Below are 21,583 nucleotides of genomic sequence, written 5' to 3'. Positions count from 1 at the left end.
AACTTGCAATTAATTAAACTAAACATATTTTTACTAAATTTACAATCAATTAGTGTATGACATTGACGTCCTTCAATTAGACCTTAGCTAAAAGTACCCTGGCAAATCGTCTTCTAAGACTTGTAATAAAAGTATCCTTCTGTTCCCACTAGTTAATATTTTGTTGGTCAATTATTATCTTTCTATATATTTAATTTAAGTTTGTAAGTTATATTCGTAGATTTAATTAAACAATAATTTATACTCTAATGTGAAAATCTTAGTTTAATGGTTAAGAACGAGCTACAGGGGACATTAGGTCTCGGGTTCGAAAATTTCAGTCTCTACTTAGAGGTTATATGGTCTGAAGCTAGTACTTCTAAACTCCGAGTCTGTCACCTACGAATAGCTAAATGCGTGATTTACAAAGTACCATCTAAAAATCGTAAAATAAAAAAAAATCAAATAACAAAAATATAATCCAAAAATTTCATAGTCTCAAAAACTCCAAAATAATGTGATAAATCATCTGAAAAAGTGGAGTATCCATCCATAAAGGTTTATCAATTGATGCTAAAAATGACTAGTACTTTATTAATAGAAATAAAATCTCCAAAGTGTCGCCCCAAATAAGTCCATGACTTGCTCAACTAAGAAAAGGTTTTCGTGTAATTAAGTTGTATGCTATCACAACTCTACACGTACATGTTCATCTTACAGCTAAGTAGTACCTTCACCAAATATCAAAATTAACACATTTACACTTTACACTATCCTATAAGCTTCTTCACTTCCTCCATATATATGCATGCTTTCTTCACCTTACTTTCTCATTTCTCACATCCCATGCAAACTTAATTAAGCTCATTTGATCGATATAATTCAACTATTAAAGGTATCACCATACTCTATAAGGTAGCACAATAGCTCTACTTGTATATCATGTTAAGAATAGAGTAAAATGCTTCCTCGGTTTCATTGAATTATTTACAGTTTTCAAAATATACGAGGAGAAGAATTGAAAAATGTAATTAATTCAATGAAACAGATGACGTATATTTTGAGTATCTAAAATTAATCTATTAGGTTATCAATATATCATAATAGAAGGAGTATATTTTGATGTTATATGCATGCACATCACATGATATCCTCTTATCTCTTACTATTGATAGTTCACATAATTTTTATGTCATTCAAAGACAATAGTATTTGCATGTATCTTCTATTTTTTACCATCTTGTTTCCCTTTTATTTGTTTCTTCAAATTTTTATATATTTAGTAAAATATTTTTAGCAAAAAATAGAGGTTTATTGAATTTCCAACAATAATCGCTACAATAATAAAACCTTAGTCCCAAGATGATTTTGAGTCCGACATGTTTTTATCAATTCCAAACCTCCTTCAATTCATTTTTTAGTCAAAAATATGACCCGCGATATAATAATTATTTTTCAATTAAAATGATGAAGCAGGATTTTCAATTTCCAAGAAAAATGGAGAATTACGGTAATGGTAGCAAGCCGGAGCTGGAATTTAAGTCGGAAGAACCAACACGAGTCCTTCCAGCGCAAGAGACGGAAAAAGGACTATATTTCCTATGTAACCTCGACCAGAACATAGCTGTAATAATGAAGACAATATACCTTTATAAATCAGAGAAAGGGAACGAAAATGCAGCAAAAGTCATAAAAGAATCCTTGTCCAAAGTTCTAGTACATTACTATCCTCTTGCAGGAAGACTAACCCTAAGCTCCGACATGAAGTTGATAGTCGATTGCACCGGAGAAGGACCCTTTTTCGTGGAGGGTGAGGTTAATTGTTCCATGTTAGAGTTGCTTGGCTTGGCTAGTGTTGATCCCATGATACTTAATAACTTGATCTACGAGGTTCCTGATGCCAACAATATCCTCGAGACTCCTATTCTAACTATTAAGGTATTTTCAAAATTCTTATATTAGACGGTCTGACAAAGTTATACGAGTAGTTAGCATCTTGATTTCAAGTATGGGTAATAGACATCTCGTGAGCTAGAAACATATGTCCGGTGTAGCTTAATCGATAAAGTCATTGAATGATTCTTATATGGAGTATATAATTAAGTTAAGAATCCACCATCCAGTATTAAAATTACGATTTTTCTAATGTATGTCAAATGGATAATTCAAAAGTATACAAATTGTGAATTGTCTTATGAAAAAACTTGAATACTGAATGACTAGACTTTTCCAAATTCTCATGAGAGAAACTCTACGAGTATATATTTTTGGATCATTAATATGTATCAAATGGGCACACGTTAGAAAAAATAACCATTTGAAATATGGCCTTTATCCCTAAAGAAAAGGCTTGTAAGTGTACTTGGGCAAGATATTTGATTATTCATATTAGAATTTAGATTGATTGTCAAATTTTCCATTTTTGATATAGGAGTCGCATACACTAGGTAGTACTCCCTCTCAACAATTTCCATTTCAATGAAATTGACTACTACGAGTATCTAATTTATTGGAACATGACCTTCAAAAAAAAATTTATTGGAACATGAATTGTCCTGTATCTTATTAAATGGCACGGAGTACATTTCACCCATGAAGATATTTATGATCTTGCATCAAAATCGCTATTGTGTCTTCCTTTACACACACAAAAAAAAAAAAAAAAAAAAAAAAACGTAGATCCTATGAGAGACCGTCTCCCACTAATTTAGTGAGAGACATAATAGGGAAAAAAAATTCAGTGGATCTCTCACCCCATCATGTGAGAGGTCTCTCAATAACGCTATTGAGAGACCGTCTCTCTGGAGTTTTTGTGTTTTATGAAATATATATTTTTTTTATCATAAATTAAGGATTTCATTTTATAAATTTTCTCTAATGATTTTATTTTGTCACAAAGTTTTTTTTTTTTTTTTGACAGTTGGAAATATTAGAGTTTTACATTTTGCCAAAAAGTTAATGGTAAATATGTGTCAAATTATTCTCCGGAGTTATAATTATTGCATTTAGTGAAAAATTTACCAACTTATAGTTTAACATCAATTTTATTTTATTTTGATGAAAAAATCATAATTTTGAATTTAATTATATTTTTTTTTTGGTCAATCGAAGCGCGCACTTAGTCGCATTACAATAGAGGGGAGGGGGGATTCGAACCTGGGACCTATTGTCCACAATACCTCCGTCTTAACCACTAGACTAAGACATCTTCGGTATTTTGAATGTTAGGCACAAGTTCGATATCTACAATGCTCAATTTTGAATTTAATTATAAGATTATATTTTAATGAAAGATAATAATTTAAAGAAGGAAAATTTTATTTCTTTATTTACATAGAAGCATTTGGAGGAAAACTAAGAGAATTTTTATTCTCTTAGTTTTTTCTTTTTTTGGTGAAAATTGTCCTAGTAGTAAGGAGATACTTCGTAATTGGTTGTATATTCTTAGTTTTTTTTTTTTTTGGTGAAAATTCTCTAAAGTAGTAAGGAGATACTTAGTACTCCCTCCGTCCCGGTCAATTGTTATCCTTTGGTTTTGGCACAAAGACCAAGGAAGGAGGAGATGACCAATAACTAAATGACAAGTGGAATAAATTGAATAAGTATGATCAAATTACTCATCAAGTTCATTCTTAAAATAGAAAAGACAACAAATGACTGAGACACCCTAAAATGGAAAAGGACAACAAATGACCGGGACAGAGGGAGTAATTGTTTTTCATTCCGTTCCTTGAATTTCTTTGTACTGTTGTTGCCGTCGTCTTGAGTTAAAAGTTAAAACTGTTGGATTTTCACTCGAAAAATATGGATTGAAATTTATCGGAGAATGACTAGTAGTCTAGTACGAAATATGATTCCGCGCGACCGTTCACCAAAGACCGTTTTGTGACTAGGGTGTTTTTGGTTACTGTTTGTTTACTCATTGGTTCTCCGTTTATGAAATGAATGAGAAGGATACAAGGATAATTTCGGAAAATTGATTAATCGTTTGCTGATTTTGCGATTAAAGCGTTTTTGTTTGATTAATGGTTTGATATTCTTAAATTTAAGCGTGTATGTACCCAGGTTACGAGTATCATGTCTCAATGACTACCAATTAAGTTAACGTGAATATCACATACAAGTAGTCGAGTAACTGTTGGCATCTTTAAATAGTCGGAAATGTGACATGTAAATGAACTTATATGAGAAAAAATTTCAATTGATTTAAGCATTTAAACGTGAGATATTCGTACACTTGATGTTCTGTTAATCCAGGTGACAAAATTCGAGTGTGGAGCATTTGCAGTAGGCATGGCAATGAACCATTGCATGGCAGATGGAAAATCAGCTGCTGAATTCGTCAACTCATGGGGTGAAACAGCTCGCCAACTACCTTTAACCATTCCACCCCATCTTGACCGAACAATCCTCAAAGCTCGGGACCCACCAAGGATCGAGTTCCCTCAGAACGAGTTCCTTGACATCGAGGACATTTCCAACACTGGCGACCTCTACCAAGAAGAGATTGCGTATGGAGCATTCTCTTTTGACACGGAGAAAATAGGAAGAATGAAAAACAAAGCGCTTGAAAATGGATCCTTAACCAAATGCTCGACATTTGAAGTCTTGTCGGCCTTGGTATGGAGATCTCGATGCAAGGCCCTTAAGATGAAACCCGATCAAATGACCAAATTGCTGTTTGCAGCAGATGGGCGGTCCAGATTTGATCCGGTCTTGCCTAAGGGGTTCTTTGGGAACGGAATGGTGTTGACTGTTGCTCTATGCAAAGCAGGGGACTTGCTCGAAAACCCACTTTCATTCGCTGTCGAGTTGGTTCAGAACGCGGTTAAGTTAGTCACCGACAGTTATATGAGGTCTGCAATAGACTACATTGAGATTAACAGGGCTAGGCCTTCTATGAATGGTACTTTGCTGATCACAGCATGGTCAAAATTGTCATTTCATACCACTGACTTCGGCTGGGGGGAGACCATTTACACAGGTCCTGTGGGTGTGCCTGGGAAAGAAGTCGCGGTTTTTCTTCCTCATGGAGCGGATAGGAGCAGTATCAATGTTCATCTTGGTATGCCAGCTTCTGCCATGAAGGTCTTTGAGGACGAAATCAAGGATATTTAACAAACAAACATAATTACTGCACATAAGAAGTTTATTACTGTCAATTGTGAAATATACATATATATGTTGGATTGAAATATGGTGTGACTGTGTGAGGTGTTTTATTTATATACAGAAATTACCTATATAAATCATTGAATTATGCTTCGTATCGTTTGTGATAATAGTCTATTAAGTGTAATAATCAGCAACTGATACATTATACTGTAACAAATTCTCTGATTAAAAGTATTAATGTTGTTGCTCTTTTTAAATCTCAGCTGTAACTACTTTCATGAATTTTATGATGCTAACTGAGAACCTTTTGTTCATATATTTATCAGAAAAACAGATTACTTGTGACTTTGTGAGCAACCGCATACCCTTGATTCCAGGTTTTCCCCAAAAGCATTCATTACCCTTAGCACTTTAGCCATGTTAGAAATTTAAAACCGACCTGAAATGAATTGACTGGATGTGAACTCGAAAAGCTTTACCCAAATTAGCCTGAGCCTGAATTTACCTGAGCGAAAACATTCCGGCCTGAAAATGACACGAAGCTACTATACGGAAAGGAAAGATTTTGACAGCCAGAACCTAAACAGTATGAAATAATCTGACCTGACATGTAACCACTAACCCAAAAATGATCCCTACGCGAACTGGCATGTACCCAAAGTGACCGGTAACATCATACACGCAATGATCCTTAACCCATAAGACATTAAGAATTGCAGTTACCTGACTCGACGGGACAGCTTGAAGTCTATGAACCAAAATAAGTTCAAGGTACATCTGTTGTGACTGTATTTACATTTACAAGATTACAAGAACAAAGGTTAAGAGAAACTAAATATTGAGAAAAAGGCAGAATATATGATGAGCACTGTTTAATCAGAACAAAATGTCGAAACACAAAGTTTATACAGCTAAACATGGTTAAGTTTGAGCAATCTAGACGGGCTAAGAAGACTATAAGCGCCGTAACTACCACAACAATGAGGATGAATAACATCAGTACTCTCATTATCCATCTCAGCTAAAACTCTACAGAATAAATTAACATCACAAGGTAATAAAAGAGGGCCTTCACTGTTATATCCATACTGTTCTCTTGCATCATCTAACAACATCTTGAACAAAGGATGGCTAGCATACTTTGCCTTCATCACAAACCTCTGCCTCTCGGGTCCAACGTAGACCGAGAAACAACCCCCGGGAGTCATATGCCCTGTTCTTGACGAAGATGGCGAGACCAAGGATGTTGTCATCAATGAACTTGACCATGGTGGAAATGACTTGCTCTTAGGCAACGTATCGTTGTCAATGGAACTTGTTTTGTTTTTCTCCTTGGTGGACTTACACCTTTTTATTATGTTCTTCTTCCATTTCTTCAAAACTTCCATCTTTTTTCTCCTAGAGTTTTTCGGAAACAAGCTTAGAAGGTTGCGTACATCTGACCCCTCTCGACCGCTTGAATTGAGATTTTTATTAAGGAACTTAGGTAGAAATTGTTGAGATATTTTATTTTCTAGCCTCTATCATAGAGTAGAGGAATAATGATTTTGATGAAACATATCATATGAAGAAGCATTGTAGAATTGATGATGGTACATTTCTTAGGTAGATTTATAGAGTAAAGAGAGTAAAGAGCAAGTTGACAAATGGGTGTAAAGAACCTGTAGCAGATGAAGCCTGATGAGATACATCCTACCAAATACAGTTACATACTTTAGCAGGGGAGTCAAATGTCCCTCATTCTACCTCACTGAAGTTGAGAATATTACTAGTAGTATATGATGACATCTTGATACAACCATTTGTTTACATTTGGTACAATTTTTGGTGGATTGGGTGGTGTAGATTAGGGGAATTCAATTGTTGTATATTATTGTAGTAGGTACTCCAAAGCTTGTAATATACTGTATTTATTAGATTATACATAAATTCACATTCGTCTCCCCCGTTTTTAGGTTTTTCATGGACTTAGTTTGTAGCAAATGTCATTTGTCAACTAGTTTAAATGGTATGGTAGAGTCATTACTCATTAGTGTTGATAATGGGTGGATAGCCTGGATTCATATCCCGTCAGCATTAAATTTGTCCTTACCAATCTTCTTACACTAGGAAAAAAAAAATATTCCATATCTAGTGTGTAATTTTGCGTAATTAAACTATTTGATGCTCTACGAAGGAAAGATTTGTTAGAAATTTGTTCAAAATCGATGAGAAACATAGTTAGTTTATGACAAATCATGTGTGTAACGAAACAATCCAATATGTAAATGATTAATCGTAGACTCGTAAGCTTTTATAACCTAATTCATATACAACTCAAACATGCTAATTAAAACAACTATTCTTCCTTGTGATAAAGCGTAAGTTGTGACATTTTGACAACCACCTCCCATTTTTATCATTATTTCAAACGATTAGGAGACGTTATAGATGAGAATTTGTGTTAAAACAAAGGCTAGGCTAAGCTAAAGCTTTGGGCAGACCATTTATTTACACAGTGATGTTAGTGGTGGAAGGGCGTGTGGATGTAGTGATATAGTCGTAGTCCCATAAAATCTTGTTTGAAAAAGGCAGAAATCATGTGAAACTCGTCAAAGGAGCTAAAAAAAGCAGTTACACGGGTAACGGGTTAGCCCACGGAAATTCGCTTAATTATTTTAGTTGGCCCAATTTAATACTGCTGTGTTCTCCTGGGTACAATTTGTTAGGCTTCGAAATTATGTCCAGAACGCTTTCTCAACTGTTTTTGTAAGTTTTAACCCGTTTCATTCGCCGGGTACTTTTTAGTAGACTTGGCAAAACATATACGGAGTACGACATATACTAACATGAAAATTGATCAATTCAGAAGCGAGTCGAGGACCGAAAAGAGTAACCTAAAACGTATTCAATTGCACCAAATTCAACATATCCGAATTTGGATTAATTTTAACCTGAAATAATTCGACCTCGAATAATTCAACATACATTTGTACGTTTGAATCCAATTCGTGATAGTCCAACTCGAATCTAAACTGAGATCAACATTGACTCGGCATAAACCCTATCGACTTTAAGCAGCTCAAATAAATTAAGACGGGTTATTGCAATGAAGGTTAACTGAATCAAGTTATCAAACCAAAAGTATAATCATTAGAGATAGAAGTGGCTCGTGCCTCGTGCCAACCCACCGTGCTTGAGTGAGAAAATGGCACGGCACAGGCACGCGAATGTGGACTTTGTGTTGTGTCATGTCGTGCCCAAGCAATTCCTCTACTTCAATCTTATTTCTTTGCATTTTGGGTGTGCCTGAGAGTGTCACGTCGTTCCTAGGTGGGTCATGTCGTGCTTGTGCTATGGTGTTATTTCCCAAAACTTCGGCACGGTCACGGCCCGTAGCGTGACGTACTATCATACCATGCTGAGTTGTGGTAATTTCGTGTCGTGTCATAATGGGCTATGGGCTATGTTAGGGTGTGCCAGCCCAACGACCGCTTTCATCTCTACCCAAATTAAATCAACCAAGTTTAAACGGACCTAAAATCGAATCGAATGACTAACTATGTATTACTATGTTTTTTAATTATTAAAAAATCAAGGCTTCAAATGGAGAGGGTGTGATTTGAGAGTAAGTCTTGCTTAAAACAGGTCGGATTTTAAGATGGGTCGTTGTGTGAGAGGAAATGGGTAGAGGGGACAAAGGTGGGACCCCCCATGTGCTTCTCCACTCACCTTAAATGGGTATTTTGTGAGAGAATATAGTATCCGTCTTATTAATAAGACGGATACCTTGGTCTGAAATAAGAATTGGTGGTGATTTGAAAAAGGCATGAAAAAGAGGAAGGACAGTCAAAAAGAGAAGTAAGAAAACGAGACAAAGAGGTGGTCAGTTTTTGAAAATGTCAAATGAAAGGAATTGGAGTCATGTTGTTGCGACAACACCCTGCTAATACTACTGGCTACTGCTCACTGGCGGCTTCCTTCATATAAGTCCACAGGGCGGGGTTCAATAACACTGCTACACTCTCCCACCCTGAAACTTTCCTCTTTTATGCAATGGTCATTAGCTACAGTCATAAAGCCTACGTCCCCTTTTTTTTACCCCTATCATTTTACCCCCAACCAAACTCCCTTTACACTCTCAACCTGCACCTCCCTTTACCTTATGCTCTGAAACTTATGTCCTCTTTTTATTTATTGCTCTTGTTTTTTTCCTCTATTTTTATCCCTTCTTTCTGCCATTACCAGAAATCAGCAATTGGTGTTTTTCATGCAATTGCAAAACCATTAAACCAAGTAGTATTTCATTTAATTGGAGATAACTACAATACTATAATAAACGTGCTTGCAAAAATGTATATTTTTGTGTACAAAAATATGCCCACGGGACACAATTGTGACTGAATTGAGACATTAATGCTCTCTAGATTGTAAAAGACTAATTACATCACAAAATTTTCGCATCATAATCAGGGCTTTCTCCCTACTAAAAGCCTCGTGTATTCTACCACAACACAAACGATTATCAACGACTCGACAACTATATAGAGCCCAAGCAGCAGGTTCACAGCAATCGGTTTGGTTGCTCGATATAATCGCTGGGTGATTTCAAGACTAACCGTAAAGCAAGCAAGAAGACTAATTATGGACAAAATTTAACAACTCAAAATGCAAAATTAATCGCTAATCATACGTGTTAAGGACTTCACAAGCAACTCATGGCTGAAATAACCAGCGGGTAACTCCGAGTGTCAGCATACTGGAATGAAATTGATTGCCCGTTTGGGAGAGGGTGGCCACCATTGACAAGGCAATCGTTGTAATTGATACGCTTGAAGATGCGAGGGTCGATGAGGCGAGCAGAGCTAAACCAGCCACAGTGGATGTGTATGTTAGAAATGTCACAACCCGAGACACAGGCATTGATGATTTCAACGGTGTAGGTGGGTATGCCGGAGGGAAGAGGGGCTCCAGGACTTTGGGTGACAATGATATCGGATTCAGTGCACTTGTTGGTATCTCCCCAGAAACGAGCTGGCTTGTCAACTGGTCTTTTTGGAGCTATTACACAAAAAAAGATAAAGGGGAAAAGGTTGTTTAGTGAAATGAGGAAAGGAAAAACTGGTCAATTAAAGGCATACAGAGAACATTAAACTAATTAAAAGAATGATGCAGCAATGTCTTTTACACGGTCAAGAGAAGGATTCTTCAGACACAATTAGCATTTTCAGTGAGAAAAACAGGAAAAGGATGCGGGCTGGGGGCTGGGGACAAAACTAAAAAATTAAGCAAAGCCAATAGAAAGGCAATGTACTGTAAGTAAGATACTGCAACTTGTTCATCAGCACAGCAAATCATTAGCCTACTTTCACATGGTTCCTGTACTACAACACCACCACCACCATTATCATGGACCATGGTGAAATAACATAGAGGTTGTTTCCTAAGGATCAAAATACTGATAATCTCGCTAAATTGCATACAACGGCAACTGCTTCAAAGTAGAGGAAACACAACCACTATAACAGTCATATTAAGGACCGTAAGTCTTTGACTCCGTTAGAAATGAAGAATTTAACATGGCTTATATATAATATGCTCTCCTTTTGTTCATAACTGGAAATAATTACAAAGTGAATAGCGACTTCAAAGCATCATTGAAGATGCAAAGCACAGATTTACAGGGTATTAGAACAATTATTCTATCAACCTGCCCTACTTACTTCCAGAAAGCAATGCATCAAGAAAGGACTTTAGAAAGCAATGCACAATGCACCCAATAGTCAGGACACTAAATTGTGTGTCACCTTTACTAATCAAGCTCTACCCTCCAGTGTGATATTCAACATAGAATGAAGCTAAGTTAGTTAGGCAATCCCCGACGAGTTTTCATAAGAAATAACCAGTGATTGATAAAGTGAGCTTACTTTCTCCTCTTTTATTAACGCAAAACCTAGCAGAATTCTTATTGCAATACAATAATACAAGAACCAATTGTCGTAAATACAACAAAATATAAACACTTTTGAAAATGAAAATATCCGACTTTTTGCAAGACAAATGTTTCCAATTGACTTCACAACCACAACACTTGGTACTCTTTTACCCAACAACTAATTTAAATGAATTCTCAAGACTAAAATTACCCTTTTATTTAACAGTAGGTCTCCCTTGTGACGGGTCGGATCTTGCGACGGGTATTATGTGAGTGGAAATGGGTAGAGGACAAGCACACCCACCCCACGCGCTTCTTTCTCTCACCCTTATGGGTTTTTTGTGAGACGATATAGTACCCGTCATAAGTTTGTGACGAATACCCTCCGTCATAAGGGAGAATTTGTGTTTATTTAAATGGACCTATCCGACCTATTGCAAACGAAATATCACCTATCGAAAGCATATTACTATTCCGTATATTAGCTAAAAAATCCCGCTATTCAAACAAATTCCGCATTAACTCATCTAAGTGACAAACATTCAAAATTAAAGCAGTACAACTACTTCTTCATATGGTCCCCCCCTCACAAGAAAGCAAAATTCTCCCAACATTAACCATCCAAAAAACGAGAATACCACCTAAAATGTCTAAAAACGGCAAAAAGAATCATCCAGCTGGTATATGTTAAAAATGCAACAACTCATATTATCACCTCACAACATTTACTGCAAATTACAAAAGCAATTAAAATAACAAGTTCCACGACCTTAGAAAAAACCAGCGAATGTGACAAAATAAATCAGCTAACTGCCAAAAGTTCGTATAGTACCCGATCTGACCACTCTCCACAACACATTGTGGATCCACTACCAAAACAGTTGGAGCAAAAGAGATAATGAAGAATAAATAAAATGCTTACACAACAATTTCCGGTGAGGTGATGAAACAACGTTGTTAATTGCGTAATTTATCATCTTCGTTACATGTAATCCATGGATTTTAGACCGTAATTCTGTAAAACCTGGAAAATTGAACACATTGTGTATAAGAAATTGCGTAATAATGTCTATTTATTTGACGATTACAAGTAATTTTAACATAAAAAGACGCCAAATCATATTAAACTTCTTCACAATTACAAATAATTTATCAATTTCATCACATGAACTTCTGGATTATGGACTGTAATCCTTAGAATCTAGAAAATTGAACACGTTATACAAAGAAATTACTGCGTGTATGATAATTTCGTGAAATTTTCATACTAAACTTCATCACAATCCAAAAAAAAAAAAGTCTCAATTTCATCACATAAAACCTCTGGATTTAGGACCACTCTTCTGTAAAACCTAGGAAAATGATAGAATTACACATAAGCAACTGCGTAAAACGGAGTATTATTATACTCTTTTAACATGAAAAACTAGCGGAATCATACTAAAATTCATCACGATTAAAAAATAATCAGGCACTAAAATCGTGATTAGTTTATAATATTATTTTATTAGGAGATGAATACCATACCAGTAGGACGAAGAACAGCGAGGATTAACAGAACAGAAATAACCGCCGTAACAACCGCAATTCTCCGCCTTTGAGACGAAGAAGACGACGAAGACATAGTCGGAGCACACATCGCAGATGACGCCAGAAGAGAGAGAAAATTGACGAAGGAACGGAAATCGCTGCTCAGTGTATTATCTCCTTTTCGGACGAGTCAACTCAGCAAAGAACTTGCAATTTGACGAGCGAGTAATGAACGCCGTAACTCGGTCTGCACCGAAATGATTAAACACAGTTAACTACAAAACGAGTGCAAATATTAAGTATATATGCAGGAAAATTCGGAGGAAAAATACGAACGAATTAATGACAGCGAAACTCGGTCCGCCGTCGAGCGAGACAACTCTGAAACGCGTTCAACGACGAAATACGGACGATAACTCGGTAAACGAAAAACGAGTGAACTCAGTGAAAAGACCTTCAACAATGGCGGAACAGTTGAAAAAACAACAAAAAAAGCTTGTGAGAGAAGGAAGTGACAGAAAAAGAGTGAAAGGAAACAAAACCTCGAAGAAGATGATAAGAACAATAAAAACGTCAAATCACATCAAAACTAGTAAAAACAGTAAAATAATGAGTAGAATATAGGATTTGACTTAAGAAGATCTCAATATCGACGGCGTATTTTCGGAAACTATCAAAAACATTCATATCAAAACTGTACACTCGGTATTTACTCTACAGAACCTCGATAACTGCGAAAAATCAACAATTTCAGAAAGTTCACGAAACCCTAGGGAGAAAAAATAGGGATTTTTACATCTTCGTTTTAGTAATGCAAGCAATTTTGAACGTAGATTTGTAATCCTGCATGCTCAAACTTAGTAATGAAAATTTTCACAAATTATCGCCTTTTATAATGTTTGTGTAAAACCGACTCATAAGAGGAAAAAAAGTGTAATTTGACCCGGAGAAGAAAGGGAAGGGAAGTGTTTTGGATTGATTTTATTTGGTATTAATATTATAAGAAAAGCAGTATTTTTACCTTGGAAACAAAAAGGGAAAATTAGGTGAAAATGAGAGGGAAGGTGCACGAGTGGGGCTGTAAAATGATGAAATAGAATGAAGGAATGAATGAAAGGGGGTTTAGAAAATGGAATGATGTAGATTTGTAGGATATTTATATAAAAGAGATTAATTAGAGGGGGAGTAAATGAGGTTTGAAATTATTATTGGAATTACTTAAATTAGTAATATTGAAAATGTTGATAGTGAAATTTGGGCTAATTTTCTAAAATTATTTATGTCATTATATTCTATGTAGGGTATTAGGGTGTAGGGTGCACGTGGGTGTGATATTTTAGTGGTAATTGGAGGATGAATAGTGAATAATGATGGTGGTTGTCAAATCTGATTGTGTGAACGTGTGAGTTTTTAATTGGGATGTTTGTGTCTTGTTTAGGTCTATGTAATCGAGGTAATTGATGTTTTGTTAGGGTAACAATGTTAAATCGTTATCTACTGAAGGGGTAATGTGGTTTCTTCATTACTTAGAATAACCTTCTTGCCAAGTGCCAACTATATGCACCCAAAATTACGACTTGTGGTAAAATGTAGACTGTGTCTAATGAATTAGACCCTCTATTCTGGTGATATGTTTATATTTTTTTTTATTTTGTGAAAGAGAAATAAATTAAGTATAAATATATCACTGGGACGGAGAATAAGTACTAACCATGGAAAATAGTGGATAATGGAGGATTATTTGTTAGGTGTCAACTTGCTTTTGTAAACATAAATATTTTGTTACTACGATTATTTAAGAATAAAAAGAGGTCCGGACATATTATTATCATTGTATTTCTAAGGTTCTACTTAATTATTAACAATGGATTTTTTAAGTAAGACTCATACATTTTCATGAATTAGACCGAATAATCAAACTAAACGGAATTCATATTGTGTAAGGTGCGGAAATTAGTCGAGGAATGAGTACGATAAGAGAGAGAAGGATAGTCCTTGATCTCTTTGGCTGCCAAGTTCTTTAAATAAAATGAAAAAACATCGCATTAATCCGACAAGCACCACTAACGCACCTCACCATCAACGGGTTTCAATTAGATTAAAATTATCAAGTTGAACTGAATTTATAGTACCTGAATTGAACTTAATAACTTTACTTAAACTGAAATTAAATTTGGGTTTTTTTATAACTACTACCTTTGTATTACCCTGTTTTAAGAACTACTACCAAATTAATTTTCGCTTAAAAACTACTACCAATAAGTTTGAATTTTTTAAAAAAACACTACAAAATTTCATCCAAACTCAATAAAACACAATCTCCGCCATTTATTTTTGAATTTCCATCCTAAGCTGTTATTTTTATACCTTAAACAAGTTAATTTGATGACGTTTAAGCAACTTTTTTACCTTAATTACGTTATATAGGTGAATTAGATGAATCTAATTTAAAGTAAATTTGCCCCAAAATGATTGGCAAACAGTAGTATTAGTAGTGCTAAAGGGGTAAAGTTTACAACTTAAGATGGAAATTCAAAAATAAATGGTTATAATTGTGTTTTATTGGGTTTAGATGAGATTTGGTAGTGTTTTTAAAAAAAATTAAACTTACAGGTAGTAGTTTTTAAACGAAAACTATTTTGGTAGTAGTTCTCAAAACCGTGTAATACAAAGGTAGTAGTTATCAAAAAACCCATTAAATTTAAAAGAACGGAACCTACACATACAACCCGACCAACAATCGTTTGTTGGAGTAGTGTCCTCCACAATAAGTGCGTTTACATATTAAATCTCGTAAAAGGAATATCGGGGATTTATTTTATTTATTTGTCAGCTGATCGTCGTTAGTCGGTAATGATTGGCTGATTAGAGTTTGACATTACTGTCGTGTGACGGCGGTGATCAGCTGATCCCTTTAGGTCACACCTATAGGATGACGCCCAAATAGAATTAATTAATTGTTTGTATGAGATACGAGATAATTAATTTCTTGTATTATTTGACTCTTAGTTAGTCACATAAATGTATTATTTGATGACGGGTTACGAACTCGGGACAAAGAGATTTATTATTTAATTATAAGATATTTAAATAATAAATGATTAGAATTTATTAATTAATTGTTAATTAATTAATTTTATACGATATGTGTATATGTTTTGAGGTGGAATTAATTAGCTATTAAATTTTACAAGAGGTTGTAAAATTAGCTAAATGGGTTAATATTGACACATTGTATGTTGATAAAATGGTCTTATGATTACTTAATAGTTAAGTAGTCATTGGTAGTTAATTTATATTATTTAAGTGTTAAATAAATTAAATTAATATTTAATTATGTAAGATAATTAAATATACGACTTATAAGCATTTGTGGGGCAAATATCGAAAACCCAAATGGACCAAAAGTAGTCCACATATGCTGGTTGTGACACCCTCATTTATCGCGGAAAAGTAAACACGTAATTCTAGAATAAAGCTGCATGGATATGTTTGTAATAGGTTCAGTTGGGTAAAAACCTGTAATTTTTAAAAACCTGAACCTGTTATAAAGATATCCAAATGGGAAGGTGTCAAATATGCAAGGTCCAAAATAAATCTCATGAATGAAACATCGCTAAAGTCGCGAAACAAAGTTATACAACCCAAATATGAGAAAGGGAGACATATGTCCCTAAAATGTATGTGACAAAAAAAGTGTTTAAGGGTCACAATAAAATAAAACCAATCTAGGTTCCAAGGTTACTTTGCTCGCTAGCTCGTCCATGTACCCCATATATGCATCACCTACCTGTCATTCGCATTTTATACAAATACGAAAGCCACGGTCAGGTGGGGAGTAACTCCGAGTTCTCCCGACCACGAAATGTCATAATTAATATAACATGTAAACATAAGAATATGAATATGAATAACACATAGCCTTAGCATATAGATGCTAGACAATCGTGCTTATCATGTGAACAACAATATAACAACACATAGTCCTACCTGTGAATACTAGACCGACTCATACTACACTATCATGTGAATCACATAACATCCAGGAATCCAAACTCTATCAACCATAGCCGGCTTGCATCTCACCTTCTATGATTCATAGAATCATCAAACAAGAAAGGACAATATATCTAGAGACAGGCATAAGTTACTAGTACGGTCAATAGTCACTTTGTAACTCGAGTCTATACCACGAGGTAGGGAAGTTAGTATTTTGGCTCAGAGGTTAATATGAATAAAACATGGCCAAGATACGACTCAACCCTAATCCTAGACTCATGAGACCTAGAGAAATGCGGATAAAACCACCGCACCCAAGACTCATGATAAAACCACATGAGTACCCTAAGGAGTCCACCAAAGGGTTGGCTAGTACTTAAGCTGACCATCTCCTCACAAAATAGGCAGAAAGGTCATGCTCCAGCTTGGATATAAACCCACCAAGCCAGGAACACAAAGGCTATTAAGCCGCAAATATACACTCGTCAAAGACTATAATGGCCTATCTATGATGAGGGCCGAAATACTCACCTAGGACCTAGTTCCAGCTAGTCCCAGCTTGAATACTTTAACCCACACCACACAAGACAAGTAGGATACCCAATTAACCATAAAAGGGACAAAGAGTCCAAACTTGTACACACAAAAGATCATACACACCCTAGTATATAAAAGGTTACGCAAGAGCATATTCAGCTGACAATCCAACAATATCTCCAATATCAATAATAATCCAAATTCCAGCTAACCGTTAATCTCATAATTCATGAGAACAAGCTAAAATGGCAAAGAGGCAACAAGACTCAAGCATAAGGCATCCAAAGCATCCAACAACCAACATGTGAAATGATAATTACAAATATCAAGGCATAACATAAAACCTCCAATAACAACCAATCTCACCTCAAAGACAAACCCTCGACCCGAGTCCCGCGACGGGTCCTCGGTCAAATCGAGGTTTGATCAAGTTTAAACCTAGTTTGACCAAACTCGTTGGTCAATCCGCCCACTCGAGTCTTGGCATACTTTGGCCCAAATCACAAATTTTATCGCAATATTATTCTCATGCTATTTCCAATTTCTATCATGTGAAAAACGAAAGTAACACATTATCAATCACCTAAACACTTAACAAACAACAAGCACAACATTAACTACTAATGTGACATTAATTCGTCGAGTAACTCGGAATAGTTACCTTAAGCTAGAAAAAGGCAAATAATCCTTGAGAAAGCTTCTAAAACCCAAAATTACTCTTCATCTTCAACCACATATGAGCCACCTAAAATAATTATGTGAAAGGACGATATTAACGAATTATCGTTATATAAAATAAGAGACGGTTATTTAATTATATTTTAAATGACCCAAGCCTACACTACGAGCACCCATAGCCACGGCTCTTGGACCGTTTGAGCGATCCCTAAACGCGACTTCACGAGCACCATACCCGGCCTCACAACCCGCCACCACACACCCCATAACAAAATTTTGAGACAAAATAAGAAAGTTGGCTCAAACCACCAACCAAACAATGACCAAAACCAAGTATAAGACCATCTCACAGCCCTCTTTTTACAATTAGACACAAAACAATCGCAGTTAAAATCCCAAATAGCATCCCAAAACAATCCCTACATGTCAGCATACACCGTCTTAAATATACCACTTACTAGCTAGCATCCCAAATGATCCCTAGAGGTCAGTATACACCGTCTCAATCATCTCCACATATCAGTATACACCGTCTCAACTATACAACAAACTAATTAACATCCATAAGGATCCCTATATATAATTATACACCGTCTCAATTATAAAACAGACTAACCAGCATTCGAAATAAACATATTTTACAAGTAATATTGAGTAACCTATCATTGTTACCTTTTTCCGATTGAACTAATCATTTATGACTAACAAATCTTATACAAGACCGTCTATCTTTGCATCTACAACCGTCTTATAATAAATAAAGCTAAAATTATAAATTGGGTTTGTAGAAATACATAACGAAAATGAATGTTACTTACATCGGAATGACGAGAACGACGAGAGGAGCGCTATGGAACAAAAATCATTGAAAACGGATGAGAAACGGAGCATCAGGACGACTTATAGACAAAAATTTAAACGAAAGAAAAAGAAGAACAAAGAAGAAGGAAATAGAAGAAAGGAAGAAGACGTGAGGAATGATAATAATGAGACACCAGCAAGCTAGCTACTAATTATACGTACGTTTCTTCATCGTTAAGTAATTTCGCTCGTTTTTAAAACCGTCTCGAGTTAATAAAATCGGTTTTAGTAAAAGTTTCATAATAAAAAACGGAATCAATAATAAATAAATTTAATGAGTGAAAATAAAATAAACTCAGCTAGTTAACGTAAATAATACAATATCAGCTTGAATCGGAATTATTAGCGATTTTTACAAAACTAACGGATATTAATAAAAATTGCTAATTTAGTGAAATAAGCTCAAAATAGCTAATTGGACGGTTTTGTTCCCAAAATCCATCTCGGGTTCACTTAAAACAACTTTCATAAGGACTCGTAAAGAAACGGAAATTATTAAATAAATAAACTCGAACTAACTTCAATAAACTCGAACTAACTTTAAATAAACTTATTAATGATTATTAAAATTAACGTATCGAATTATGATGAAATTAATTAATTAGCTAAGCATATATATATAAATTGTTAAATGATGTAACTAAATTCAAAATAGCAATTAAAAGAATTTTATCCAACTTAATAAAATACGGGGTGTTACAATCACCCCATCTTTTAAAAAGTTTCGCCCTCGAAACTTGAAAGTATAAATGAAAGGTTATAAAAATAAAACTGGAATTGGAATCGGTAACCAAAACATTTTAAAGGTTATTTATCGTAAGAATCAAAATTCTTTCAAAAGTTTCAAATAAAATTTTCCGAAATGAACGATTCTCATCAAGGGAACGAAAGTGCTCTCGTTACGTATTCAAGAACATCACATTCCAAATCAAAGATAAGGTCAAAAGGCAAATCATTTGTATAAATCAAAAATCAAAATACCTTCAAAAACATTAATGAAGAGTTTTCAAAAATATAAGTCTCATTCATGGAACGGAAATGCTCTTGTCGTGCACACAAGAACGCTAACTTTCCAAGTCAGAGACAAATTTAAAACAAAAACTATTCGCCGACAAGCGTAGAACAAGTTATCAAACGTTTCCAATAACTAGTTCTATCATCCGATCAACGTCAAAATCAAAGAAAAAGGCAATCCACTCAAATTTTCTTTTGCGAAAGACAAAATAGAAATGAAGGTTTCACCTTTAAACTAAAAGGGGAGTTAAATTCCTGAAATATAATATTAAACTTTGACAAAGGCATCATGATTAGATCAAAGTGAATAGAAATTGGATAAAATTTACAAAAATCTCATGTTTAGCAACTCAAAACCATGATAAAGAAGTCTATACTCAAAGAACAATTAGAGAATTAAATCGAATTTTCATTTTTCCAAATCTTTACAAGTAGGGAAAATTTTGTAATAGTAACATAAATTTCTAACAACGAACCAAAAATGGTAGCTTGAAATATTTAGAAATTGTGCGAAATGAAAAGTAAGTTAGACATCATAGATACAAGTATGCTAAGAGGGTTCAAGCTTAACCAACAAAAGAGGTATGATGAACTTCCTAGGGATAAGAATTAAAGTCAAATTTACAAGGATGTCAAGGATAGAGTTTCACAAGATACAAGTGTCAAACTTAAAGGAGGAGCAAGATGAAGCGAGGAAATGAGGTATGAACAGTAACGCATATGATCAAGGAGAAAGGAAAATTAGACAACAAGGAAACGCCAGATACTCAAATCTCAAACAACAATGTCATCACTCCACTAAGGAAACAAAGGGTAATAACCAGGTCAGGAAATGATAGGAAATTTAAAAAGGGATATATGAACATGTCAAGATGTGAGACTAAAAGAGTCGAATCATAAAGATAACTAGTTACCAACCAGTAAGAGATATTAGAATTAGGAAGGTATTCAAGACAAGGAAATAACGAGTAAACTTTTATACTTAAGAATCAAATCCAACCAATGTATGAACGAAAGGGAGGAAAACGATTAATGGTACGAAAGAGGATTTTTAAGGCTTAATCCATACGCTTCCTAAAACTTAAGGTTCTCTCTAACAAGGTCACGCCTATTAGGGTATTGTACCTTCATGACAAAACGACCAAATCCCAAACAAGGGTCAAGGTAAAATAAACGCTCGCTTAAGGGGTGATAAATCGGTTAGATACTTCTTCCACCTGTCTTATCACATATTATGATTTCCCTAAAGCAAATCTACCACTCAAGTATAAAAGCATCTCTGTATCTCAAGCACTCGACACAACCTCAATGTTTTAAAAACCAAAGAATGAATTGACAAAGACTTCTCAACAAAGTTCTCAAGAAACAACTAACACCAAATCACATTCACAATCTATACGGGATTGTTAACATCTAAAAATGGGTTTTCTTCCAAATTCATATTCTAAACTTATCTCATGTTTACTCCTAAGGTGACGACGCTCAACCTACTAAGCTTTCAAATCCCAAACATAAACAACAAAGCCAAGTTCTATAACTTTAATTACATAGGCAACTCATTCCTAACACAAAGAATCCACCAATCGATTATACTCACTTTGTCAAGGAACTAGGTTTAAGAATTACTAAGTATGTCTCATCACATTACCTAAGTCTTTCTAACATCACATCCTCTCAAAACCAGGGTTAAGGGTCAGACACAAACAATCTCCTCAAAAGTCGAATTTTCCAACCAAGGTCAACATTCCTCACAAGAAAGAGTACTATCTAATGGCGTTAAGGGAGGATAAGCAAAGAACAAAGGACAAGTTAGGAGTACAAGCGTAGCTTTTAAAGTAAAACAGAAGGGAGTTTAGAAGGAGGATAAGCACCAAGAGATTAAGAATAAGGCGAGATACAAAAAGAACGAGAAACATCTTCAAGGAAGTAGAAGCATTCTTCAAAGGTTGAACAAAT

At 34.9% G+C, this 21,583-nt stretch overlaps 3 protein-coding genes across 7 annotated transcripts; 1 reads left to right on the top strand and 2 right to left on the bottom strand.

Moving 5' to 3' along the window:
- Positions 1-758: 758 nt before the first annotated feature.
- LOC141653344 (omega-hydroxypalmitate O-feruloyl transferase-like) lies at positions 759-5,327 on the top strand. Of its 3 annotated transcripts, none has more exons than XM_074461075.1 (3): positions 759-894; positions 1,456-1,917; positions 4,237-5,327. In XM_074461075.1, the coding sequence occupies exons 2-3, from the start codon at positions 1,477-1,479 to the stop codon at positions 5,095-5,097; spliced, it is 1,302 nt and encodes a 433-aa protein (XP_074317176.1). In that variant the 5' UTR covers positions 759-894; positions 1,456-1,476; the 3' UTR covers positions 5,098-5,327. The 3 variants fall into 3 exon arrangements, with proteins under 3 accessions (XP_074317176.1, XP_074317175.1, XP_074317177.1); XM_074461074.1 differs by having other exon boundaries at positions 787-874; XM_074461076.1 differs by lacking the exon at positions 759-894 and having other exon boundaries at positions 1,245-1,917.
- Positions 5,328-6,005: 678 nt separating this feature from the next.
- On the bottom strand, positions 6,006-6,482 carry LOC141651291 (auxin-induced protein X10A-like). Its single transcript, XM_074459009.1, has one exon. It carries the CDS (start codon positions 6,480-6,482, stop codon positions 6,006-6,008), a length of 477 nt encoding a protein of 158 aa, XP_074315110.1.
- Positions 6,483-9,400: 2,918 nt separating this feature from the next.
- On the bottom strand, positions 9,401-13,678 carry LOC141653343 (TPD1 protein homolog 1-like). Of its 3 annotated transcripts, none has more exons than XM_074461072.1 (4): positions 13,560-13,678; positions 12,536-12,785; positions 11,931-12,032; positions 9,401-10,134 (listed from the first exon to the last, which is right to left on the bottom strand). In XM_074461072.1, the coding sequence occupies exons 2-4, from the start codon at positions 12,645-12,647 to the stop codon at positions 9,779-9,781; spliced, it is 570 nt and encodes a 189-aa protein (XP_074317173.1). In that variant the 5' UTR covers positions 12,648-12,785; positions 13,560-13,678; the 3' UTR covers positions 9,401-9,778. The 3 variants fall into 3 exon arrangements, with proteins under 3 accessions (XP_074317173.1, XP_074317174.1, XP_074317172.1); XM_074461073.1 differs by lacking the exon at positions 13,560-13,678 and adding an exon at positions 13,335-13,507; XM_074461071.1 differs by lacking the exon at positions 13,560-13,678 and adding an exon at positions 12,875-13,316.
- Positions 13,679-21,583: the final 7,905 nt, after the last annotated feature.

Source organism: Silene latifolia, chromosome 4 (assembly GCF_048544455.1).
Source record: "Silene latifolia isolate original U9 population chromosome 4, ASM4854445v1, whole genome shotgun sequence".
Taxonomy (NCBI): domain Eukaryota; kingdom Viridiplantae; phylum Streptophyta; class Magnoliopsida; order Caryophyllales; family Caryophyllaceae; genus Silene; species Silene latifolia.
Note: the sequence above shows the minus strand (reverse complement) of the source record. Positions and strands in the feature narration are given on the sequence as shown.